Genomic DNA, 27615 nt, shown 5'->3' with positions numbered 1-27615 from the left:
TCTCCAGACCTGAGGCCTCACAGGAGAGTACAATCACCTCTCTGTCCCTGTGGCCACCCCTCTCTGATGGAACCCAGGATACCATTTGCTTTCTGAGCTGCAAGAGCACATTGCTGGCTCATGTTAAATTTTTCATCCGTCAGGACCCCCAGGTCCTTCTCTGCAGGGCTGCTCTCTAGGACCGCTCCTTCCAGTCTGTATGGATGCCTGGGATTCCTCTGGCCCAAGTGCAAAACTTTGCACTTTGCCATGTTGAACCTCATCAAGGCCATGTTGAGCCTCACCCAGGCCCACCTTTCAAGTCTGTTGAGGTCCCTCTGAATGGCATCCCTTCTTTCCACATTGAAAAGAGGTTGGCCGTGTCCCTTTGACTCCAACACTTAAGGTATTTACAAACATTACTAAAGTACCTCTCAGCCTTCTTTTCTCAAGGCTGAACACACCCAGGTCACCCAGCCTTTCCTCACTTCAGGTCCTTTGTCATCTTTGTGGCCTTCCACTGAGGTCCATGTATTTTTTGTTCCAGGGAGCCCAGAATTGGATAGTACTCCAGGTGAGGCCTGACAAGGGCAGAGTTAAAGGGGAGGATCACCTCCCTTGACCTGCTGGCCACGCTCCTTTTAATGCATCCCAAGATCCCGTTGGCCTTCTTGGCTACAGGGTTGCCACAGGGCTGTCCACCAGGACACCCAGGTTCTTGTCCACAAAGCTCCTTTCCAGCAGGTCATGCCCCAGTCTGTACTGATACTCGCAGTTATTCCTTCCCAGGTGCAAGACTATACTTGCCGAGCCGCTCTCGGCCATCTATCAACGCTCCTGGTTAACTGGTGAGGTCCCAGAGGATTGGAGGCTTGCTGATGTGACTCCCATCTTCAAGAAGGGCCTTAAGGAGGATCCGGGGAACTATAGGCCTGTTAGCCTGACCTCAGTACTGGGGAAAGTAATGGAGCAAATCATCTTGGGTGAGATCACACGGCACATGTGTCCAGGGGATCAGGCCCAGCCAGCATGGGTTCATGAAAGGCAGGTTTTGCCTTTCATGAGGTGATCATCCCCCTCTACTCAGCACTGGTGAGGCCACACCTTGAGTATTGTGTTCAGTTTTGGGCCCCTCACTACAGGAAAGACATTGAGACTTGTGTCTCAGAGTGTCCAGAGAAGGGCAACAAAACTGGTGAGGGGTCTGCAGCACAGGTCTTATGAGGAGCGGCTGAGGGAGCTGGGATTGTTCTGGAAAAGAGGAGGCTCAGGGGAGACCTCATTGCACTCTACAGCTTCCTGAAAGGAGGTTGTGGTGAGGAGGGGTTTGGCCTCTTCTCCCGGGCAGTGAACAGGACCCTGAGAAATGGCCACAAATTGTACCAGAGGAGGTTTAGATTAGACATAAGGAAGAACTTTTTCTCTCAGAGAGTGGTCAGGACTGGAATGTCTGTGCAGGGAGGTGGTGGAGTCGCCGTCCCTGGCAGTGTTCAAGAGGCATCTGGACAAGGAGCTGTGAGATGTGGTTTAGTAGCTTGTGGTGGCAATGGTAATGAGAAGACGGTTGGACTAGATGATCTTAGAGGTCATTTTCAACCTTGTGATTCTATGATTCTATGATTCTTACTTTTGTCAAACTTCATCTGGTTTATTTCTGCTCAGCTCTCCAGTCTGTCCAGGTCTTGCTGAATGACAGCACAGCCTTCTGATGTGTCATCCACTTCTCTCACAGAATCACAGAATCACAGAATCACAGAATCACCCAGGTTGGAAGGGACCTCAAGGATCATGTAGTTCCAACCCCCCTGCCTAGCAGGGCCACCAAACATACACATTTAGATCAGGTTGCCCAGGACCCCGTCCAACCTGGCCTTGAACACGTCCAAGGACGGGGCATCCACAACCTCCCTGGGCAGCCCGTTCCAGGGCCTAACCACTCTCCTTGTAAAGAACTTCCCCCTAACGTCCAACCTAAATCTTCCGTCCTTCAACTTGGATCCATTTCCCCTAGTCCTGCTATTGTCAGCCCTTTTGAAGAGTTTACTCCCCTCCTGGGTGTAGGTTCCCTTCAGGTATTGATAGGCTGCAATGAGGTCACCCCACAGCCTTCTCTTCTCCAGGCTGAACAAGCCCAACTCGCTCAGCCTGTCCTCATAGGGGAGGTGCTCCAGCCCCCTGATCATCTTAGTCGCCCTCCTCTGGACCCTTTCCAAAATCTCCATGTCTTTCTTGTACTGAGGGCTCCACACCTGGACACAGTACTCCAGATGGGGCCTCAAAAGAGCCGAGTAGAGAGGGACAATCACCTCCCTGTCCCTGCTGACCACCCCTCTCCTGATGGAGCCTCAGCTTAGTACCGTCGGCATGCTTGCTGAGGGTAGACACTATCTCCTCATCAAGGTCATTGATGAAGATGCTGAACAAGACCGGACTCAGCACTGACCCTTGTTTACTGGGAACACCACTAAGTACAGGCCTCCAACCAGACTCTGCACTGCTGATCACTACCCACTGAGCTCAACCAGTCAGCTAGTTCTCAACCTTCCTCAAAATAATAGAACTATTTATTGCTTAGTTTACAGAATATGCTCGCACACATCATGTATTTTGTTTAAAAGAGTAGTGTTGGCTAGATGAGAGCTTGCTCATCTCTGCCTTGTTTTGGAGCATTATGCAGATTTTGTGGAAACTGAAGAATCATGAAATCACAGAATAACAGAGATTGGAAAGGACCACTGGAGGTCAAAAGATCTATCTGCCTTCTCTAGCATACTTAACCAGAACTGCTTCCCAAGGCCTTGTCCAGGCAGTTTTTGAAACTTTCAAGGTGACATGGGCAACATAAGCCAGTGCTCAGCCACCTGCACAGTAAAGAAGATGCCGTCTGAACACCTCCTGTGTTCCAATTTCTGCCCTTTGCCTTCTGTCCTGTCCATGAGCACCACTGCCCGAGTCCATCTTTTCACCCTTCTTTCAGGTACTTATAGACATTGGTAAGATTGCCCTGAGCCTCCTTTTTTCCAGTCCCAGCTATTTCAGCATCTCCTCACAGAAGTCCTACAGTTCCTTAATCATTTTTGTGGCCCTTTATCAAACTCTTTCCAGTGTGTCCATGTATCTCCTGTACTGGGGGAAAGAGGGTGGGGCAGAATTGAACACAGCACTCCAAATGTGGCTTCACTCAATACCAAGCAGAGGGAAATAATCTCTTCCTGCAGCCTCCTGGGAACATAACATTCCTTCTACTGCAGCCCAGGATACCACTGGCCCTCTTTGTCTCAAGGACACATTGCTGGCTCATGTTCAAATTGGTATCTGCTGTGACCCTCAGGTCCTTTACTACTAAGCTGCTTTTCAGCTGAATGTCCCCAGCATATGTGGATGCATGGAGTCATTCCTCCTCATGTGCAGGATTTTGCATTTCACTTTTTGTTCTCACTCTTTGTTCTGTACTATACTTCTTCTGACAGGTGAGGTAAAAACCCAGTAAAGTTATCTCACTGTAGGGAGAGCTGGAAAAAAAAGGACAGTGCACTGTAAGAACAACGAGCAGGGATAAATTTATTTACAAGCATCCCAAGTTTTACCCAGACAGTCAGACTGTCTTTTTTTTTTTTTTTTTTTTTTTTTAGTTATGTGCATACAACGTACCTTTAGGAAATTAAAGCCAATCTCACAAGGAGATGAAGGTAATTCTGCTTCAAGGATCTGGTTGATTTGGGTCCCTTTTGGCAGAAAATTCTCATAAAGAGCATTGTATTGACTCTCAGTTTTCTTTAAACTGGGAGAAATTTCTGTTAAGAGTCTATGTTAGTTGTGGCATCATTTCAAATAGGTAGAACACAGCCCATTTGAAGCTTTTTTAGATCTAAGTTCCCTTTAAATTAAAACCAAAGTTGAACAGTACAGGTCATGGAATCCCGGAGCCACACTGTGACTGTATAATGCTATTGCCTAAACCAAATATTATTTCTTGATTTAATTCTTACATTGATCAAAAGTTAAGGAATTGATTTGAGTCGAGGTAACTGAAGCTATGTGGCTATAAAATCCTAGCAGTGTAAAAACAAATGGTAAAATGCATTCTAGAATATTAGTTTACTGTTCAGTTCTCTAAAAGGAGCTGCAAATGGAGTGAAACCGATGGACTGCCAGTGTGATTCATAACTGGTAAACAGTCTTCAACAGTTAGTGAGGAAAGATGCCTGATATAATATAACAATCTCTGTTTTATCTAAACAGACATCAGTATTTCATCAATACTCCAGTCTTACTCAGTGATGCAGTAGGTCAATTATAACATTGGGTTATATTTATTAGGACAATGTTAAACTTTTTATTCATTTATTTAACAAAATAAGTAAACAAATATATATGAGAAACATAATTTTCTCCAGAGTATCCTGAGTCTTGGCCTTTTCCTTTGTTTCCTTGTTAGTGTTTTGTTTTCCAAACTGGTATGACCCTGTTATGCTTGAGATTATGTAGCTCCTCTTAAACAACTTCCCCAGAGCTTTGTTTTGATGTTAGATGAGAGAAATTATTACTTCACTGGTTTAAAAAAGAACTGTGTTGCCTAATTTGAAAGTAAAATAATGTTGAACAATAATAAAATCAATCCTGTTGGTAATCTGGGATTTTCTCAAAGGTTCAATTTTAGAGACTGCTTGAGAAAAACTGCAGAGTGATCTGTTTGAGTCTATGTCAAACAAAATTACTTTTGTTTATAGGATCTTTTATTTAAAGGAACCTGTTAGGTGAGATGGAAGGTATTTTTATGTGTTTGCATTTGTATTTGTTGCTTTGAATTATATTGCTTGCATGTGTCGCAGAAATGAATGACAAAATATTTTCCTTTTTGATTATGCAAACAATGTTGTTATGTCAAGCAGCTTTCATTTTGTTTTTATCTTAATTATAAATTCACAGAAATGCTACCTCAACTACCAAATAAACACAGTATATTTCTTCTTGTTTACCTAATCATTCTAATTATAATGACATTTTCCATTCAAAAATGTTTTTCTTGTTCTACAGTTTTGGAAAAAAAACCTACTCAGAGAAGATAATAATAATTAAATACTTTGTACTTCAGCAGCCACTAGAATTGTTTATTTTGGAAGTAGTTCTGCCAGAAAACTTCTTTTAGAATTCCCAGATAGAAAACTCCCTTCTGTGTTGGTATAGTGTTTACTTAGTATCATAATGTTGGAAATCCAGGAACAGATAGAAAGACTTCAAGGAAGTAGGGGTTGTGTTTGATCATTTTTGCCTGATAGTCTAATAGCATCCGGGGCAAATAATGGAATGTCCAGTACTTATTTAGATAATTAATTCCAAGAGATGAAAAGGTGTGTATTTTTGCAATTATTCAAATAGTCATGCTTTTGTAGTTGTGAGCAGTGTTATTACAACTATGTAGAGAAATGTGTTTTTTTTTTTCCACATTTAATGACCTAATTAAAACTCAAAGCCAGGCAAGACTGGTAATCTTAGATCTTTTTTACCTGTTATAAGTTAAACAAAGTATGAATTCTTTTTAATTAATTTTTTTCAGATATCTGAAGCTAAAGGCATGTATCTAAAAAAGCAGGAAAGAATACACATCTGTATTGCATTTCCCCTATAACTCTGGGACTATGGACACACTCTTGGAAGCGTGTGAAAACTTGGTTCAAATTCCATTTCAATGTGATTGCAAGTGAATCAATGACTATATCTTTAATATGTCAAAAGATCACTCAAGTCAGTGGTTATTCTGAGGGACGCTCTCTTAATCACGTCAGCTGAAATTCCTCCATCTTCTTTAAATTATTAAATTGTCATTGAACTTTAAAGGAGTATGTGAAGATGATTCTGAAAAGGCATGGGGTAGCATATGTGCTTCCATCTATACATAAAAATAAGTTAAAATAATAAGTTTTATTCAATTGGAAGATCTTTGGGGCTGGTTTAAATTGCTGTTTTTCAGCAATTTAAGCAATCTAATTTTTTCAAAAAAACATTTTTTTGTATATAGGCATCAGTAGTGACATCATGTAGCTAATCTGTAGATGCTAACATTGGAGACAAACTAGAATAATGTGAAATTAAAAGTTACTCTGGTACATCTTAAGTGGAAAAAAAATGTTATTATTCAGTAGGTCTTAAATAACAGTAAATGGAGGATCCCATTGGATAGCTGTATTTCTTACAGAAAACTATCCTTTAAGCTGAAGTGCCTGATACCATTTGTTTTCAGAAGAAAATGTCTTATCGTGGTGTTGGTGGATGATTCACAAACTAAAGGGAGGTAAAAAACATACTAGTGACCACTGTAGTTTTTGTGGCTTCAGGTGTCTTGTGCTAGATCTCTTCTTCATGAAGCCCCTCTGATGATACTTGCTGAAGTATATATTTGCATTGCTGCTGCAAGCCCTTAAGATGACCCCGTCACTGCATACTGCAAAGGAGGACTTACAGTTGTCTCAGACACTCCATGATGTCATCCCCATGATTTCAGCATGGCCTTTCCAGAATTTTCCCCCTGCTGGCTCCCTGCACACTTTGAGTTCTGCCTGTCCCATCTCAGTGAATACCTGCTTTGTCAGTCCCTGTTGGCAAAGAAGGACGAGCAGCACCAGGCAGTGGATTGACAGGTTGTCTAACATATGAATCAAAGAATTATCATTTCTGTTAGCTTTTCTCCACTGTGTCTCATAGCATCGTTGATCAGTGCTGCTTGCTATCCAAAAGTTGGACAGCAGGCCCAGCTGGCTTCTACTTAACTGGGACCAGGAGCCAAGGTTGAGCAGGCATCATGTGCATCTGTTTTCTGTGGCTGCCAAGGAACAAGATGATGCCATGGGAAATAGCAAACATACTTGATGACCTTGTTATGCACGCTGACTTGGTGGTTGCTAGACAGATTTGAGTTGCCTGGGAAACCCCCATTTCAGCTCTCAACCTACAATGTTAGTGCAAGAGCCCAAGTAAAGACTGGCATTTATAGAAGCTAAGCTAGGAATTTGTAGAAGCTAAGCTCTGGAAGGTGTGAGGTTGCTCTATTCTTAGTGTTTGTTATGGTCACTTCTTATAGCTGTTGCCTTAAGTATGGCCACAAATGCAGTGCTTTTCCTTAGAAGTCTCAAGTGTGTGCTCCTAGATTATTGGCTCCTACAGATAAGATTTTTACTACATCCTAACTGTGAAAAGATAAACTGCAAGTTAAGTCATCAGGGCCCACATCAATTTCCTCCACAAACTGTGTCTTTTAATAAATTGTAGTAGGTTGAACCAGGCTGGTAACTAGGCACCCACCAGCTGCTTGTTCACTGCTCCCTACACCCCCACAGCAAAATGGGAGAGACCAAAAAAGGAAAAGTGAGAGAAGAGGAAAAAAAGAAAAAAGAGAGAGGAAAAAAAATAAAAATAAAGCAAGCAATGCAAAGGCCATCACTCATCACTTCCCACAAACAGACTGATGCCCAGTCAGCATGGCTGCCTTGGAAAAACTCTCCCACAGGTTTTGCTTCTGAGCATGATGTTATCTGTATGGAATATCCCTTTCGTCAGCGTGGATCAGCAGTTCTGTCTGTTTCCCCTCCTAGCCTCTTGCCCAACTCCAGCCTCCTCACTGTGGGGGCAGAGTGAGAAACTGAGAAAGCCTTGATGCTGTGCAAGCAAGCAGTGTTCAACAGTGAAACATTGGTGTGTTATTAGCACTGTTTTATCAAGAAATCTCAAGTGCAGCATCATAAGAGGCTGCTATGAAGAAAATTAGCTTCAGTCCAGCAACATATAGCACATATGCTGAAATGGAAGATCGGGGGGATGGACAATACTCATAAAAATGGACATCTTACAGACAGTGGCCTACAAAACCTAATGCTGCCATTGAGTGAATACTGGAAAAATATATTGCTACATATCTGAGACAGGGGCAGATGTTATTAGAGTAGTATGTCCTAATATCATGTTGAAGTTCAAGGAAGTTATGGAAAAAAATAGATAAAGTTTAGAGAGCAGCCTTGGTAATGATGAAAGAAACATACCTTGCAGGATGAGACTCCAAGAGCTCACTTTGTAATAATCAAGATGTTGATAAACAGTTAAGAGAACCAGAAATCTCCTGAAATCTCTTTCAAACCTATCTCTGCAATACAGAGTTAAAGGAACTAATGCTGTGACTTTAACTTGAAAAAAAATACAGAACAAACAAAAATTTTTCGGAAAGTGACAGGTGTTATCCTCTGGGACAAATCACCAAAGATGTGGTTTGAAAATGTTAAACTCTGGATTTTCTATTTGCGTTTCCAAAACAATCCTGTAGTTCAGCTACACCTACTGATTGCTGTGATGGGGGAGTAATGAATTCAGAGAATTCCTCTGGGTTACATAGTACAGGAGGTCAGAATATTGATTAACAACCAATCTTGCTGGTTTTACAGTCTGTCATCCATAAAATAAATTAGCAGCTCCTTTGTTCTCCAGTTTTGTATTTTTGACTCAACACATAACATTTTTAGGTTTCCTTTACTGCAGTTCTTTCTTTTTTCTTTCTTAATCTGGTTAAGGATGTTGCAAGCCTCCTCGCAACCCTGCCTGGTCAGCAACACCGCATCAGCGCCCCTACCATCTGCACCCTACCCAGCACAGGGACACGAGAGAATCACACATAGAGTGTAGCTCAAGTGCTGATTTATTGCTGCGCAACAACTGCCTATATACCATGACATGCGACCGTCCCATGAGCCCGTGACCCATTAAGCACCACCCAGAACAACCCCCTGTAACTACCACCCATCATAGCTCGAGTACCACCCACACCGAGTACCACCCACAAAGGATATTTTAATAATTGTTCTTGATTACACTTCTCTGCATTTTCTCCCAGGAAACCTAGAATTTAAATTTTTGTACTTTTTGAAATAAACTATAATTTTGGTAATTTGGAAGATGTGTTCACGTGTGTGCATGAACGTAAAATTGTAGTGAATGGAAATTCTCAACACTTAATGAATCCAAACAATTCTTGATTTATGTAATTGAATTTCATTTGTTTTATGAGATTATCTGGTTTACACCAGATGAAAAAAAGGCAAAAATACTCTTTGTATTCATAATGAGAGCCATTAAAGTCACATCTTATTCTACTAGCTTGCTCAAAGAAATCATGGGAGATATATTGTAATTTTACTTCAGTGATTCTCACTGTGGGACAGTCATGAGGAATGTCATTTCTGCCCAGCTTTTTGTGTTGAATCTGACTCAGTAAAAGCATCAACATATTTTTTCTAACCATGGCATATTTTTACCTAGTGTAATATTCAGATGCTTCTCTTCACCTTAAAATTCGTCTTTCAAATTCCTTCTTCCATGTTTGTCTTGCCCCCACTGTTTTAATTTAATTTTATAATGAGAGCTTCCTTATTTAGTTAGCTGACTTAAGATCACAGCTAACTTTTACTATCTTTGACTGAACCATGAAGCTTGGAGTGTTTGAAAAAGGCTTCAAGTGATATGTATCTTTGGCAATATGCTTTGCCGCAAGACAAGCAGACAGACTTGTCTTCCAGTGCCTACATAACCTTGGCAGGAAATGTTAAGTCATGTTTAAATTTAACTTAAAGAAACACAGTGATGTAGCCGATATTACAGTCAGAGTATCTGGAGGATGTGCTTTGTTTCAGGCCCCAGTATGAGCTCCTCATCTGCAAAAATGAGCCAGGAAGGGGTGCAGGCTTCAGAGATATTCTAAATGTCAGAATTGTTATCTTGTCACTCTTCTGGCATGTATCATCAATAAGAAGCTGTTGAGAGAGTGTGGAGGCTCCATGTTCTAGGATAAATGTATTACACATACATTAATATTTTTACTGATCTACGTATAAACTGTCTCAAAAATATATGAAAAATGTAGGATTGCAAGTAAAAGAGCATATTAAAGAATATTACTCTTATCCCAGAGAATCTTCCAAGAAGATAGAATTCTCTGTTTAGTCCTTGTTCTCTTTTTGCTGAAGGTAATCAGGAAAAAAAAAGTTCCTTAAAGCAGTTTCTCTCTGTTAAATAAAGTGGTAGACCACTACCACTACCCCAAGTGTGGTAATATACTGGACTAATACACTGCAAAATGCACTGGTTGTTATGATCTAGACTTGTTAGTATTTTATTTATATTCTAGTGTGTTAACACTGGAACACTAGAATACATGTCCTTTAGTCTTTAAAAGTAACCAAAAATAAGAATGGACACCGCCAATGAATGTGATAAAAGTAATAACATTCTTTTTTCCTGAAGCAATGAATCCAAATGGAATAGTCTGTACAGACAAGAGATTTAAGTGCCTGAAACTGAGGGTTTGTATAGGAATTTCATGAGACCAATGTAATTTCTTTCACAATTGAAGAGTTATTTTGAGAACTGCCATGGTTGAGAGGATAGATGTTTGGAGAAGTGTCTTGAAGTTAATATAATTAAGTGTAATTATTTACAAGAGTGGGCAGGAATGAGAATGCATCAGGCAGCCTCATTTGGTATGTTGCTCTGCTAAGTAAAGTAGTCAATGGACTTAAACTGAAATAAATTTTAAAGAACTGAGGACAAGACAAGACACAGGATTTTCTACTCAAGTAGAAGTAGAAGTACAGGATTTATATCATTGATATGCTTTCTCTAACATAAACATGTGCATTCGGAAATTAAACAAAACAAGATTAAAAAATAAAATCCTAACTAAAGCATTAACTGCATATATTTTTTGCCATGGGGAATGAATGAGCAGTCTCGTGACAGATATAAGCCATAGTGCTCAAGCCATGCCAAGAGGCATTCAAGTGCTGAGCGCTGTGTTACAAGCTGAATGGAGCAGAATACTGTATGAGGAAATCAGGATTTTATTTGTGAACAGTTTCATATCTGAGGTGGAGAATAAGGTGATGCAGGTATGTCATACCTCTTCTCAAGCAAGCAGTACTGCCCTTGAATCAAAATCCTTGCAGACACTATCATACAATAAATTTTTGAATGTATTTGAGGGCAGGGAAAGGTAGACTGTATGGATGATTTTCATAATACATAGGAAGAACAAGAAATTAAACATAACTCTATTTTATCATATTCCTGAAGCAGCTCTATGTTTGTACATTTTTGTGAAGTATTAATGGTAAACAAAGGTGTTAATGGTGTGTGCAGGCCTGATGCTGGATTAGACGTAAGCCTATGTGATTTATCTGATTGGAGTTTTTTTGCATGTCCTTAATTTTGTCATGATTAATGTGTGATGCAATACTTTCTGTATTACTGTGGAATAATTTATACCTTTTTTTTCTCAAACTGGCAATATAAAATCCTTAAGAAAAAAGGCGCTTTTAAAAATAAATGCATGAACATGTTTAATGCTATCAGTTTAGATCTATTATGATAAATTCTCCTTGGGATAATTTATGGTTTTACGAGTTATGGCAGACCTCCAGGGATCAGCAAAGAAGTTAATTGTTCCTCAGAGATGTACAATTTTTACCCTTTGCCCCTCAGTCAATAGTTTGCAAAGCAGTAACTGAGAAAATGTGGAGAAACAAATCTTAGCATTTAAAATGATTTCTTCTTGAAACAGCTATGTTAGCATACAAAAGCAGAACCTGCTGGCTGGTACATGGTACTTACACTTACACTCTGTCTGCTAACAGAAACAGGATTTTAGACTAGACTGATTCAGGTCTAATCCAGTACAGTAATTTCTGTGTTTCTTAGCCTTAGACTGTTATTCTGGGTCAGCTGATGAATACATTAAGTGCAGTATCCAAGAGTCTATCCATGTTTTGACCAACTGGTAAGGAAAAGCTTAGCAGCAGGCTCTACTGTGCTTGCTTATTCAGCGTGAAATAAAGGCACACAGGAGCTTTTGAGGGGGTCATTTCTTTTTTGTGACTTGTTTTAACAGTGTATGTTGCGCTGGTGGGAACTGGGGGTAAAACCTTCTAGATAATGTTAACACTATCAACGCATGATCGAGTTTATTAAAATGCCACATGCCTGTGACATTCAGGAATGTGGAAATATTGTGACTATCTGATATGGAATATGTGTTTTGGCCAGTTAGACTTTCTTATCTATCCTCCATCTTTTATTACTTCGGAACGTCTCAGTGTTGCTTGTGTGCCATTATTCCAAACGGTTTTGTGTTCTGTGTTTGTTTTAACCAACCGTCTGCTAGTCAGATTTCTGCCTTGCGGAATTGCCTTTGAGTTATTCTTTGGAGAAAGTATAAAGCATTTCCATTTTTTCTTGTTCACTAATTAATCGTACAGCACAGCATCTGTAAAGTAACAAGCTTACCTCAAGGGGTACCTTAGTGTTGCCGTTAGTGACAGTACAGCAACTTGATGCAGTTCTGGTGACAAAGTCCACCAGCTCACAGCGTGAGGGAGTTGCAGGCTCTCTCTCCTTCTCAATTACTGTTTTATATTAGAAATATTTTTAGGAATTTCAATAACAATTGGTCCTTTTTGTGTTTTGTCAGTTTTGACAAAGCTGAAAGTGTGTTCCCCTGTCCTTTACAACAGGGAAGAAATTGAGAAAAACTTTCAGTGGAAAAACTTTCAGTTTCCACATAAAATCCTACATCTGGTTGTTTATGTGCAATTACTGTGAACTCCTGTTGGAGGTTAGAGATGAGAGAGATCTCTTAGGTCACCTAGTCCTTCTCTCCGTTGTACATGCAGCAGTTTCACATAAGGCACAGTCATGTCTCACCTGCACTGAGAGAGCTTTATTTTCATGTAGCATGAGTGCTTCACTTATACAGGAAGCAAAAGACCTTTTCCTGTAAAGGGTGTGTGAGATGAAGTTGTAGCACATTGGCATAAGAGACTCTTTGTTAATTGCTATTGCGCTAATAATGCTTTGAATATGAATGTTTTGCAAGCAAGGGACCGGCAAAGAAAACTTAAGCAGGACTAGAACTGAAAGAAAGTCTTTGGTATTTGGCACTGTGGTTTAGAATGGGTTGAGATGATTCAAGTAGCAGTCAGATCATACATATAATAAGCATGCTACTGGAGCTGCAGCATCAACTACTAATGAGAAAAATGTAGCACATTCATATCATGGAAAAATTGCTGAAAGATCTACTGGCTTGTGTGTGTGTGTGCATGTGTGCTGTGCATGTCTCTATCACAAGTGAACCGAGGGTGAGGTATAAATTTTCAGCAGGCAGAAGTCTTCGCCATCCATCTCATTCAAAGTTTCAGTCTCCACAATATTAGTCTATTATCTCTGTCATCAATTAGATGATTCTCCCGTATTTTGATTATATCACAGCTGGTGAACTTAGAAATCGTTGTAAGATATGGTTTCATAGGAATAATCAAAATTTAGGAGTTTGGAGACTATTCTATGATGTAGAATATACTGATAATGGCTTGAGACCTAAATGTTGAGATCTAAATGACCATCTGTTTACTAAACAAATATACTGTTTTTGAGTAAAGGAATTAAAAACCTCTGTGACCATTTTTTCTCACAAAGCAGATAAACACAGTAGCCCCCTTAGATTTAAACTGTGTGATGCAAATTTTGCACACAGGGATGCATGATCTACCTTCAAACAAAGGTTTAGTCATGGAAAGCTGTCAGTAAAAGCAGCAAATATATGATGATGAGAAATAAGGTTTACATCAGCTGTAAAAAGAGGATTTAGTGAAAAGTGCCTAGCTTGATATAAATTCACTGTTTAACTTTCCAGCAACTTGACCATGTAAATAGACTCCAAACTTTTGAATGCAGGTGAAGTGATTAAAGTATGTTTTGTTTTCTTTTTTCTTAATCCAACAGTAGAAGGCATTCACAATATTGTGCAATTTAACTAAAATGATTTATGTTTTTCCCATACAACTTCACACGTTATACAAGCTATGCTGCTAAGCGGATATAAAATATTTTCATACAAGCAGTGACAACAACTTTTATTACTAATGCAGTATATGCATAGAGGCATGCATACATAATTCAGGATTATGTATGCATAGATAATTATGCATACATTCTTATTTAAAAGGCCATTTAAAAGGCCATTGCCTATCAATACCTGAAGGGAACCTACACCCAGGAGGGGAGTAAACTCTTCAAAAGGGCTGACAATAGCAGGACTAGGGGAAATGGATCCAAGTTGAAGGAGGGAAGATTTAGGTTGGATGTTAGGGGGAAGTTCTTTACAAGGAGAGTGGTTAGGCCCTGGAACGGGCTGTCCAGGGAGGTTGTGGATGCCCCGTCCTTGGACGTGTTCAAGGCCAGGTTGGACGGGGTCCTGGGCAACCTGATCTAAATGTGTATGTTTGGTGGCCCTGCTAGGCAGGGGGGTTGGAACTACATGATCCTTGAGGTCCCTTCCAACCCGGGTGATTCTGTGATTCTGTGTGATTTTGTAAACCTATTTGTGGAAAAAGAGCTCTTGAAGATTATTTTATTTTGGTATGTTTTAAATGTTGAGAGTACATGAACACTTAGGTAGTTTAGTACGGTACTTAAGAGAGTCAGAGAGAAGTAGCAGTTATGGTTTCTTAATCTGCAAGGGGCTATTTCCACACTGCAGACTCACTCAAGCAGCACTTTGTTGAAAGGAACCCCCAAGAAACCCATTGCAAGTTTTGCTTGAGTCAGTACTGCAAACTCAGTGCCATTGGTATTGTTAGACATATAAATATTTCCAATAAGTATTCCCCATTGCTCCTGTAAAATAAGAGTTCGTTGAGAAAGCTGTTCTGCAGGCAGTTACTACTGAAAGAAAACAATGAAATTCCTGCAGGTGGAATAACCTAACTTGCTTCCATCAGCATTTCTTAAACCTACGATTGCAGACACTGAACCAAGCAATGTTTGTTGGTTTTGAAACTCTTGGTTGTATCAGGTGTTGAACTTGTTTGATTCATTTTACTTGATATGCTTTTCAGTGTAAAAGAATGCAATAGCAAGAGATTTAAATTTTAAATGATTAATTTTTAGAAGCCCCTAGTGTTTTGTTAGGCATATGGTCTTATTACAACTGACAGCAGACCACTCAATCATTTAGTAAGGAAAGGCCAGTATACTCCTATGGGAGTTAAAAAGGAGTCTTGTAGAAACAGTACTAAATAGATCTGAAGAATTTCCTTTTGCTATTGAATTTTATAAGTTGCCTTAAGGGTTTGCAGAACTGTGATTATTGTCTGAAAATCAGTACTGGTTGTCTTCCTAAAAGACACACAGTACCTCAAGCAGAAAATGTCAAGATTATTACAGAAAAAAAAAAAAAAAAAAAAAAAATTGCTGGCTTAAATTTTATGGCCTGCATAAAGATGGAGATCAGGTTATATCAATGTAATTTTTTGCTTCAACTCCTAAAATTTACAACTTATCTCATTTCCTGTAAAAGAGTGCAATTCAAAAAGTAGTTTTAACTCTCAGTGGTCTTGGTCTGACTCTTAACAGTTGCTGGAGAACCATGAGTGTTTACAACACCTTATTTTCAGATCTCATAAAGCTTGAAAACGTACTTCACCATATGTCCCCTATGCTTGGACCCTGTCCATTGTCCCTACAGGGCACTGCTTTTAACAGTGGCCAGGACTTCCTAAGCAAGCACCAATTGGATTACCCACAATCCTAGGTGGTGGGCAATACCTAAAGGAACAGTATTTCCTATTTACCTTACAGCCGAGCCCTTTAGTCTACTTTCGCAGAAGTAATTTTGGAATTTTCACATGACATTTTCTGATGGTGAAAGAGAAAGGAAGAATGCTGGCCTTTAACTTCTGTGGATGTTCATATATGTGCTGGATATGCTCAAATAAATAAAATAGAGCCTACAAAGCGAAAAATGGAAATGCTATTCCTTCTAATCAGTGATGATTTCTCTTGTAGAACTCTACAGTATTTATTGTATAAGACACTTAAAGCATTTTTTTTTAATGTAGAATCTGGTGAGTCTTTGAAAATTAGATCCTGTGTGGTTTATACTGCATATACAGGGTGATAATACCTGCACACTAGCTGAGTTTTGGAAATGAATTACATTATTTGTCTTTTTAAAATATGTCTCTTGATATTATGCACTCTATTACAGAAGTAAAGTAAAAGTAGAAACCTTATATAAATATAAATTTGACATTTGTGCTTTTGTTTTTAATTACTTAATATGTGGAAAACTTTGCTAAGTTTGAATAATAGTGATTATCCAAAGTACAAAAGAGAGGGAAAATACTTATATTTCAAATTATGTAAAACTCAGGTAAGAAATGGTAACATTTTATGTATGTGAAAAGCTACGTTAAAAAAAAAAATCATGTGGCTTCTTCTGTCAGTCAGGAATCATGCTGTGTATCCATGATGTCAAGTGGTTAGTTGACAAGATTTGTGATTGATCTTGCTGTCAGCATGTGACAAACGTTCATGACTGTGCTACTGTTTCCCATGGACACATGTCGGTGCAGTGCAGGTTATAGTAATTACCTTCTATGCAGCATTTAAACACTTTTGCCCTCCTATTGGTCAAACACTGGCTGATGAAAGCAGTAACCTTGAAAAAAAGCCAGTTCTAGGTTATCTAAAGGTTGACATTGCAGTTCACTACAGCAAGATTCTTCAGGTACTGACAAAGTAATATTTATGAAAAAGAGTTTCAGAAGAGTCACAATTGGCTATATTCTTTGTATTTTCATTGTGAAAGATAATATCATATGCTTGTCTTCCTTTTCATTTTAACCTTTTCACCACTTTTATTAAAAGTTTTCTTAATTTTCATGTAAGTACCATTAAAATGCAAAGAGCGCACAGAGCACAGAATAGAGGGAGATTATGGGGGGCATGCGATAAGTGCAGTCTCCTCCCTGAGTTTCCTTTTCTAATACTTTTAATTGTTCACATAGAGGCAGCGGTTAGTGTCCTTCTGTGCTAGTCACTGATCTCATTTCAACTCAATTTGCTTGCATGTTCTCTTCTTACATACGTGACAAAAGGAGGGCAGAGTTTCCCACTGCTGTAGTTGTTGACAAAGGAAGCCCATTGTACTTGAGAACAGCTGCATTATTATCCCTTTCAGAGCACAATAAAGTGTCACAACCATGTCACAGCAGCAGTGTACATGCTGACACTGGACTTGGAAAGTACCAAAGGCAATGAGGGTCAGAGGAGAACTCTGCTAAATGTTTGTCCTTTGAATGCACAGGGAGAGCACTAATAGTCTTAGAAATAGTTTTAAAAGATTAAAGAATAAGCCATTTCTGTTCTCACATATAATTTCACATTCTCATTCTAATTGTTTCATAAAAGATCAAGTGTCAAATTAAGAAGTAATTTTTTTTTTTTTCTTTTCTTTCTGATCATGCACAGACTTCATTGAGCGTTAGTAACAGCCTGGGCACATGAGCATTGCACAGTTCGAGTCCCAAAAAAGACACTGACTGCTGCCATCATTTGAGTATGTTTCACCTTCCTGAAAGCACAGAATCAGATATTCTGCAGTAATATGTGAAACTGCAGATGCCACTTATATCCACTCCAGTGCTCAGCCTGTTTTCAGACACTTCTTGTAAGATTGGTTTATAATCCTATCATCTTCCTTTCTTCATCAGTTTCATATATATTTCTTTTTATTATTATTATTTTTTATACAGCTTCTTTTCAGTTATTACACTGATATGTGTATATATTTAATAGCCAGGAGTTCTGGGGCCATTTCTTCTCTTCCACGGTTACACCTGTGTAATGCAGTGATGGTCACAGGTATTTGCCATATTATTTCACATTCTTCCTTTAACCACAGTGAATCTTGTCTTTCACTGCAGTACTCTGCTCATATCACAACGATTGGAATTAGTTTAGTTGATTGAAAAAAAATCAATTCTATTCTTCAGCCTTCACTTATCCTTGTCATCCTGCTGACTTCACTGAACAAGTTGCACAGCTTTTTGACCTTGTTCAGCTGCCTCAGTAGCTGCTACATGCAGTGGGGCTTTGTCCTGTGCTGTCCTCTTTTACCTTCTTTTCCTGTTTTATTCTTTATTTTCTATTATCTGTTTTCTTGTTGCTTTCCATTATAGCCCTCCCTTGTCTCTGCCCTTTGCTTTTGTCTTCAAATCCTTTTCTTTGGATTTGAAACTGTTGTCCCTCTCCAGTTAAATCTGCTGCTCTTGGTGTGCTGGCAGCAAAGTGAAATGTGGTGAAAACCTGATCTCTGGCGTATTCTTTGCTAGCAGATTTTTACTTGCTTCCAGCACACTAATTGAATACAGCAGAGCAGAACAGTAGGGGGTAGCAACAGAAGACACAGAGTCCTGACAAAGGCTTTCTCCAAGAGTAGCTGTTCAATTAGCATATCTTATTAGATGGCAAATGCTAACTACCCACAGACAGTGAAGTGCTAGATCATTCACAGGTTGAAAAGCAGTGAATATGTACTTCTTTGGGTATTCAGGCATGTGCTGAATTCCTGGCCTAAGCTGTGGACCACGTTTGGCTATTGAAAGTATTGGCCTTGTGATGCATAGAATCCTCTAGCATAGAAGAGGCTACTCCCACAAGTCATATGTCTATAGAAAATTCTAACATGTAGATTTTATCTGCATTTATTATTTGTAATGATTCTCATAATGCTTGCTGTGACTCTGTGAGACTTGGCAAACTTTACAGTTCTGGGTTTTTTTTTCTTCTAACTGCTAGATTGTTTTATAAACTGTTGAAATATATGTGCTATATTTGCTGAACTGCTTTTCTGTGTGAGCAATTGTAGTAATTGCCAGAGAAAGGCCAAGGGGTTGAGAATGAATGCAGAGATACACTGCAGTCTCAAATGAGCGCAAATTATAAATAGAAGAAATTTAGTCCTTGCACCTTAAAATGGAAATAGACATAAATTAACTGTGAAGCTGGTTTGTAGAGTATTTTCCATTTTAGGATAGTGCTTCGTTCGCACAAGGACTTCAACAACTGGATGTAGACAAATCTAAGATAACTATCACTAGATCACTAGATTAGTGCTTCCAAAAATAACTGAAAAGAGTGGGATTGGTTATTCACTACTGAAGGTCTCTTGCATTTACTCTCATATTTATTTTCATAATTGATGTATTTATGTATTATTTGTAGTAGCATAATGAGGAAATCCTGCTATTGTGAAACACAAACAGGAAAGAAGATGAGAGCAGTTGAATTTCATTACAGTGTTCCCAGAATCTGCATTCTGCCTTGATTTTTATTTTTATTTTTAAATTATGGGCATGTGGGGTTTTGTTGTTGGTGGTGTTTTTTATGTTTTATTTATTTATTTATTTATTTATTTATTTTATCAAGTGTTCTGGATATTTATTACGTATAAATACTTGTTTTTGATTTGTACGATATCTTTGAACATTCTTCTTCACCTGTCAGTAGGCATTTATTTTACACTCATTTGAAGATTCAGGTACCTTCTTAAAATTAATAGGATGCCTGTATATCTTGCTAAACGCAGTAGTTTAGGAGCTAAACCTGTCCTGCTGTGGTGTACTGAAGTAGCCAACTATTTACACAACTTCATCCAGCAACCTCTAATGCCACATCTGAATTCCCAGGGACCATCAATACAGATAGCAGGAATATCCCTTAGGCAGCTGTAGTTCAGAATGATGAGTGCATAATTTAGAAATCATCTCCTGTATATTATACTGCTCCTCCCCAAAGTAAATGGCATAATCTATGCTGTTTCTGGTGAACCAAAATTTTCATCCCTTTGCATGAAATAGGTCAGTAGTGAAGGCTTCTTCTCAGCAGTGGGGACACAATAAAACTTCACCCTTACTGAAGCTGTATTTGGGGTGAGATGAAGGAATTTTCTGCCTTGTCATTCTGTCTTTTACTCTTCATCTAGTCACCTGGTATCAATTTGCAGCCTTAGAGTAGCCTGCAGGAAAGCACTTTTTTTCCATATATTTCTCAACCTTCTTCCCAATCTTGACAGCAAGAGCAAAATGACAAAATGGGTGTCTAGACATTGCAGTATTGCTGTTCTTAGAACTAAGTAGTCTTTGGTCTAGATGTCCTATAAATAATTGAGATGAGCTAACTCTGTGAATTAACACTGCTTCCAGTGTTTTAAGTGGAGCAGAATGACTGCTGTAAAAGGTATCTAAGGTTTGTGATGTTTCCTTGTTGTATAGTAAAATAGATTAATGTTTGGGGCTTATGCACTATTACAGTCAAATCGCTGCACTAAAGACAGTACATTATTGCAGTTCTTGTTAAAGGACTGATTCAGTTTCTTTCCACTGGCCTTTTTTTTCCTGATGCTGCAGTTTCACTGATATGTTTTTAAAAGCCTATAACTATGCATAAAATTATTTTTGTTTTAATTTCTCATCTGTATGTAATAAAGCATGCTCTTTGTTTCTGAAGGAAAATGGGACGGATAAAGGTCTCTGCACAAGTGACCTCTAAGAATTCAGAAGCGTTGCTTCCAACTCTGCAACAAATTTCTTGTGTTACCGGGCAAGTTAATTAACCTCTGTACTAATTATGGACAATTAAAATTAGCTACAAGTTTTAGGTAAAACTAGCAAAATGTAAGAGGCTCTGCAAAGTTTTTTTTTTTGGTATATGTACCAAATCAGGCAGATGAGAGATATGGTTGGAGCAAATGTTAAAACAGTTGAGGCAAGAGTTTACAGCTGAATAAAATAGAAGTAGGAGTAGGAAAAACATGAGCTAAGGAGAATAGAAAGGTAGGAAGAAGAGTAGGATGATTATACCATTTGGGATCAGCTGGAGGTGATCAACGAGGGAGATGTAGATCTTGTTCATTTAAAAGGGGAAAAGGTTCACTAGGATAAATTTCTTTATGTAACTGCATCTAAACTGATGAAGCTGAAGATATTCTTGAACTCTAGGGATCAGCTATGCTGATGAACTTTCTTCAAATTTACAGAATAACAACAGTGAAGTAAGGTATGAAAATCAAAAAATAAATATTTTTTGTTCTAATGCATACTTTACATCCTGCATTAACTGATACAATTTATCAATGGAAAAAAAAAAAAAGAATGTGGAGAATGACATCATTCTGTAAGAAGTATAGGTGATCTAAACCCTCAGTTAAGAAGTATGTTCAAAAACTCTGTATTCTGTCTGGGCTTAGGAGAAATCTTCCTTGCTTTCACTACAAAGAATTTTTCATTTGTTACTTCAGACACCTAGAACTGACCTTTTTTTTAGTTTTTTTTTCTAACTTTTAGATTAAAATTTTTATTGCGATTTGTAAATGTTTATTTCATGCACACTTTTCATGCCTAAAAGCTTGATGTATCCTAAAATAATATTCTCAGTATCCAAGTGCTGTTTTAAACAAAATCTTTATTCCATAAAACAGCTGTTTTGTTTTGTTTTTAATTCTACTTCTAAGTTCATTCTCCAGTATTTGGGAAAAAAAAGAAAATAATTACAATCTGCCTGTGTTGATCTGACATACTTTACATGGCTGTAACTTTTTGCATTTACTGCTGCTGATTTATCTCACTTTTTGCTATCCCAAAATGTCATGATTTTCAATTGTGAGATTGACTAGTGATGTAGCAACTGATAACTATCTGAATGTAAAATTAATGTTTGAAAGTACAGAAAATAAAGCTGTTTCTCTACAGAAAGGTATATGTATAATTTAAACTGGGTGAAAGGATTAGACACAAATTCCTAATTGTGATATTTAGCAAAAATAAAAGGTGTTCTGAATCACTTTACAGTTAAATATTCTTGAATATGATTATGGGTGAACTTAAAAAAAAAAAAAATCTATTGTGCTTTATTTAACAGAATACTTAAGAACATTACAGTGGGTAGATTGGCATCATGTTAGTATCACCTCTGCCTGCCTGGTACACTTCAGACCTGTCTGTATGAGAAGCTGTTGGTTTGTCCCTATTTGTTCTCCTGTTCAAATGTGATTACTCAGGAAAGCAGTTCCACCAGGAGCATCATCAGTTCCTATTAACTTCAGCTGAAGTAAAGGGGCACAGCCTTTCTTAGGGGATGCAAAGAAGCATCAGATCAGATCCTTGAGATGAAATTCAGTTATTTGCAGAAGATTTACACAAAGCTTAGGTATCATTTAAGTACCACATAATTCTCTATAATGGAACTCAGAGAGGATTTGAGAAGTCTGATAGGCTTTTTGCTGTCTATCTACAGAGATGTGAATTCCACCCCTGGTGAATATAGGAAGTAACTATATAGGAACTATGCTGCCTGAGGAAATACAATGTATTTCTTTGCTTTGATGAGTAAAACTCACTTTAAATTACCAATAGAAGTTCTTGATATTGTGCTGATAAAATGGTTGCATGCTTTGCTACTTATGTATTTAGCTTCATTGTGATACTCTGCTGTAATGGACAAACTGGAAAGGAAAAATGCAAGAACAGACATAACCCCACAGATATGGATATGGCCTGTGATGTAGCTGCACATGCTTAAGAGAACAATACGCCTCTATCAACTTCAATTTACACATGAGTGTGAGGGTGTCCAACTGCCTACTGGAAGGTGGCCAAGAAAACAAAGCATGTTATGGTTGGAATAAGTGTGTGTGTTTTATGCAGAATTGTCTGTCTAAAATTGATTATGTTAAGGAAGAGGGCACCGATTAACCAAGTTAAACTGCACGGGGGAAACTACAGAGATTTTGGGAGGAAAAATATGGTATCAGCTTGAAAAGTGGTAGATTTGCAAGGCAGGGAGAGACCCTATGGAGCAAACTTTGCAGAGCTAAGGTGCACTTTAACAAGAGCTGAGTAATATTTCCTGCAAAAAAAAAAAAAAAACCTTTTGCTTTTAGATGCATGAGCAATCCAGCACACTTAAGATAGAAATTCTGTGAAATTCTCTTGGTATGTACTAAATTTGTGTGGATATAGCCAATACCCAGTGCAAGAGCTCAGGTATTTGTGATATTACAGATAGCTGCCTTCTGAGATAGCAACCAAGCAAACACTAAGAGTAATCCATAGGGGAAATAAATATAATTTGAAATAACCTTCAAAAATATGTTTCCAGGAAAACCTCATACCTGAGATAATAATGGAAATCTAATATATATTTTTTTAGTTTAACTGACTGCTCAGTCTTTCACTGAGCCTTCATATTATTGAGACATTGATAGAAATAGCCATTACATTACAATATGTGATTTACAAAACATAAATGCAAATGGTGAGGTTGTTGTTAATATCTTAATAAGGCTTTTCTGTGAAGTCTGTGACTGGATGCATGCCTTCACTCAGGAAGGATGAGGCTAATACAAGTTACGTAAGAGATGTTAGCCTTGAAAACTGATGCAGTCCAGTTCTCAATAGAGCAGTACCTATGCACCTCAAGTACAATCTGTATTTCATTATTTTATAAGTATAAAAACTTAGTTGATTTGCTTCGAAAAAAAAAATTGTATTTATGAATCTTTTGGGGGAATTGTTCCTCTAGTGATATATTTCAGCCCATGAACAGAGAATGTTCCTATGTAGATGTTAGGGAGCTATGGTGCTTTTTTAGTAATGAAAACCTTGCTATAAGTTTCAGATTGAGCTCCCACTGAAAGAAATTTTTGTTATATTGCTGGAGCTTACCAAAAATTGTATTGGGACTGAGGACACAAGATGTTTCGTGTCAAAGTATTGGAAAGGATTTTATTGAAATACTTTAAATTACAATTGTATTTCTTGTCATTTTCTAGTGGCACTGGGAATTGTGTTCTTAAGTAGTTTCAGACAGGAAATCAAGGGTGTGAGGAGACTGTTCAGGCGAGTGTAAAGAGCTGCCACTGGGTGTAAATGCCTGCTTTTAATCTACTTGAACCCAAATTAATTTTAAGCACCATAAGCTTCATGTGCATTTATTTCCCCTGTAGCTCTTTTTGTTGATCTCACGAGATATGAGATATATGTATGATTCAGATAATAGTGTTACGCGTGAACATAGAGGAGGACATGATCTCTGTCTTTGTGGAATTTGTTTTCACATTGAATCCTAAAGCACACACATACAAGTTGAGGTGGCAAAGCTTTCTCACAGCCTAGCCCAGTATTGTCAAGATGATCTCTGAGAGAACCAAACGAAGGCTGTTTTCTGTGGACTGCAATCCTTACCATCTGCGTAAGACGTATTGTTCATCATTTAGCATAAACATGTGGCACCATGCAAGAAAATCTATGCCTGTATTATTATTTAAAAAAAAAAAAAAAAAAAAAAAAAGCATCCCAAACTAACTTGGGACTCCAAAACAAGTAAGACATGGAACTGTGGATTCAAAGAAGGTACTCAAAGATGATCAAAGGACTGCAACACCATTCTTATGAAGGAAGGTTGAGGAAGCTAGGCTTATTCTTCTTGTAAAGAGACACCCCACTGCAGCTTTCCAGGTACTTAACATGAGCTTATAAACAGGAGGGAGACTGACTTTGTATGCAGTCAGATATTGATAGGACAAGGGGGAATTATTTTAAATTAAAAGAGAGGTGATTTAGATTCTATATTAGGAGGAAATTTTTACTCAGAGGATGGTGAGGCGCTGGAACAGTTTTGCTGGAGAAGCTGTGGGTGCCCTATCCCTGGAGATGTTCATGGCCAGGTTGGATGAGGCCCTGGGCAATCTCAGCTGGTTGTCAACCCTGCCGGCAGTAGGAGGTTTGGAACTAGGTGATCATTAAGGACCTTTCCAACTCAAGCCGTTCTATAATTTTAACTCTCCACTCTACAATTTTCCCTACATGGAGAATGAAAGAACAAATATCTGATCTTAGTCATATTGCTTAGTATTCCACCAGAATGAACCCAATTACAAAATAGGTGAACTCAAAATAAGTTTTATTATAAGCCAGAAATACTTTTACAGGAATTAACCCCTTTTTTTCCCTAGCTTGCAGAAAAAAAAAAAAAAAATCAGTATAGCTAGTGTGCATCTCCTTTAATGCTCTGTTGCTACACAACCTTGAGGAAGTCATGAGGAATGAGCTTACAAGGGGGACTAAGCATTAAGAGAAGCCACAAAACATGTAACACAACACTTTTCGGGTAGTTAGGGACTTCAACTTTCTGACTAAATCTCCTTTCCCCTGTAGTAATAGGACAATAGGGTTTTTGTTCCAGGTTTACGGTCTCCTTTCCCATAACTTCCTAACATGTTCTTCCTTCTATGCTAGTCATAGGATCAAAGGTTATCTCAAACTGAAAGAGACCCACAAGGATCTTTGAGTCCAACTCCTAACTCTACCCGGGACCACCCAGAATTCTAGCCCTACATCTGAGAGTGCTGTCCAGATGTTCCTTGAACTCCAGCGGGCTTATTGCAATGACCACTTACTTCCCTGGGGAGCCTGTTCCATGCCCACCACCCTCTGGTGAAGAACTTTTTCCTAATTCTCTTTCCTGACACAACTCCATGCCGTTCCTTTGGGTTCAGATGCTGTCACCAGAGAGCAGAGCTCAGTGCTGCCCCTCCACTCCCTGTGAGGAGCTGTAGGCCCCCATGAGATTTCCTCTCTGCTTCCTCTTCTCTGGGCTGAGCAAGCAAAACAACCTCAACTATTCATGATGTCCTGCTTATGTTTCTAGTCCCTGCCCTGACTTGCCTACTATTGTAAATATCACAGGGCTTTCCCAATTACTATCATTACGTTAACCTCTTTACCTGTTACAGCTTTTCTCTCTCCACTGTTTCTCATGTCTATTTACTCTGTAAGCTATTCACAATAAGATTATTTACAGCCTAACACAATGCATCTCAGTCATAGGTCATGCTTAGGCTATTGTGATGATTTAGTAAAATAATAAGACTCTGGTTGTTAGCATCCACAGCATTTCATTGACTGTAAATAGCACGGAATTTGAAGTTGGCTAACTTTTATGTTTTTTATGTATGACAGGGCTACCTTTTTATTTATTGTTGTTGTTTAAGTTCTGCTTTTATTATGAAATTTGCTGGCACAGGAGATGTAAGTAATTCTATAAATTGCCTAAGGCTGTTTATATCATAACCTATGGGTGCATTACTAGATGATAAAAATAGATGTCTCTAATGAGAAAATGCTTAGAAATAAGTGAAATGTGAACTCTCCTGACAACCTTTTCTATTGTTTATTTGGGTTTTTTTGTACTTTTTTTTTTTTCTATTCAGCACGAATTATCAAAACAAAACAGTGGTGTGAAATGCTGCCGTGTTTAGAAGGAGAAGGCTGTGATTTGCTAATCAATAAATCAGGCTGGACCTGTACACAACCAGGAGGTCGGATAAAGACAACCACGGTAAATCACTTCTCTTTTCTATATTCAATGTCTTTTTCACTGTGTTTTATTGGAAAACAAAGAATGAGATTTCTAATTGCTTTTCAGCACAGTTTTGTAAAGTCTGTTGCCTTATAATTAAGCTATGGGTCCAAATGTTCTTACTGAAATGCATAGAAGTGCTATCACAAACACAGGGAAAAATGTAAAATGCCCCTAAGAATGGAAATTATGTCAAGGTTTTCTTATAAGGGATCAGTGGTTTTACTAATGCATGTGTTCAGGCTGAAAATGGTTTCTTATTTCTTCACTTTATGAAAATTTTTGTATGCTGAGGAAGTATGGGATATAAAACTGAACATGTGTTCTAGCAGAGCAGAAAGAAAGTTTTCCTTTCAGAGGTGAGGAGGAAATACTTTTGCTGCTCCCACCACAATGGAAAAATCTTTGCATTGACAGATCTTAAGCTTTCATTGAGGCAGTAACTGAGCAGCATAGAAAACCTAGTTAAAAAAAAAATAAATAAATAAAAATGCCTTTTACCTTCGTTTTGGTCCTAGTTTGTTGATAGAATCTTCAGATCTATGATTTGGTGTCTTGGGGCTTATTCTTGCAGTGAAGCTGATAGTGTATATGACAGTGATAGTTTCTAGAGTCTGTAATATACCAAATATTTCAATAAAATGTTCTCAAATGCCAATAACTCTCTGACTTCAGAAATGGAAAAAATCCTGATAAGTAAAATAGAGAAACATTCTGATAGCTAGCTAGACCTTGTGAAATGATTTTTTCCCCTGTAAACATTTTTTAGATTTACAGGGAGCTTGAGTGTAATTTAAATAAGACAATTTAAAGGATATTTTGTGTTACGAGTACTTATTATTGAGGGCTAAGTTAACACCTATCAACCCCTGCACAATTTCTCTGCCTGAACATGAGACAGACAGCAGTAGAAAGCCTCTTATAGCTTTAGAATATCTGTATCTTTTATAAAAGGAATGAAGAGTTGATGGGACTTTACAAGTTATATGCAAAAGAAACTCTATGAAATGTGATTACTGTTTTGATGCTCTCGTTTTTGGAAGACATTTCATTATGGACAGAGCTCCCAAACTCAGTCTCTGAGGTCTTACTTGAATATTGTTTGTGTATAGATATTTTGAACTCAAGTTACATAAGCATGTACAACAACAACAAAAAAAAAGAAACCAAAAAAAAAAAAAAAAAAAAAGAGATGTTTTAAACATTAATGTGAGCTTCCAATGGCAAGGATTCCTGATATAACTTTGTCAGACCAAATGTATAATCTTAAATCTTGTTAATACAGGGGTGTTTTCTGTACTTGAGGTAAGTGGAAAACCTATGTACCATGACACATTATCA

General features: G+C 38.2%; 1 protein-coding gene across 1 annotated transcript in view; it reads left to right on the top strand.

Moving 5' to 3' along the window:
• The window catches only part of TAFA5 (TAFA chemokine like family member 5), a gene marked incomplete at both ends in the record, with an annotated part of 343285 nt that overhangs the window by 315009 nt on the left and 661 nt on the right, over positions 1-27615 (top strand). Inside the window, 2 exons of the mRNA XM_079533670.1 lie at positions 26126-26253; positions 27560-27579. Coding sequence (XP_079389796.1) covers positions 26126-26253; positions 27560-27579 — 148 coding nt within the window. The remainder of the gene's footprint in view (positions 1-26125; positions 26254-27559; positions 27580-27615) is intronic.

The sequence above is a fragment of the Tetrao urogallus genome (genome assembly GCF_951394365.1).
Source record: "Tetrao urogallus genome assembly, chromosome: 1".
In the NCBI taxonomy this organism is placed as follows: domain Eukaryota; kingdom Metazoa; phylum Chordata; class Aves; order Galliformes; family Phasianidae; genus Tetrao; species Tetrao urogallus.
Note: the sequence above shows the minus strand (reverse complement) of the source record. Positions and strands in the feature narration are given on the sequence as shown.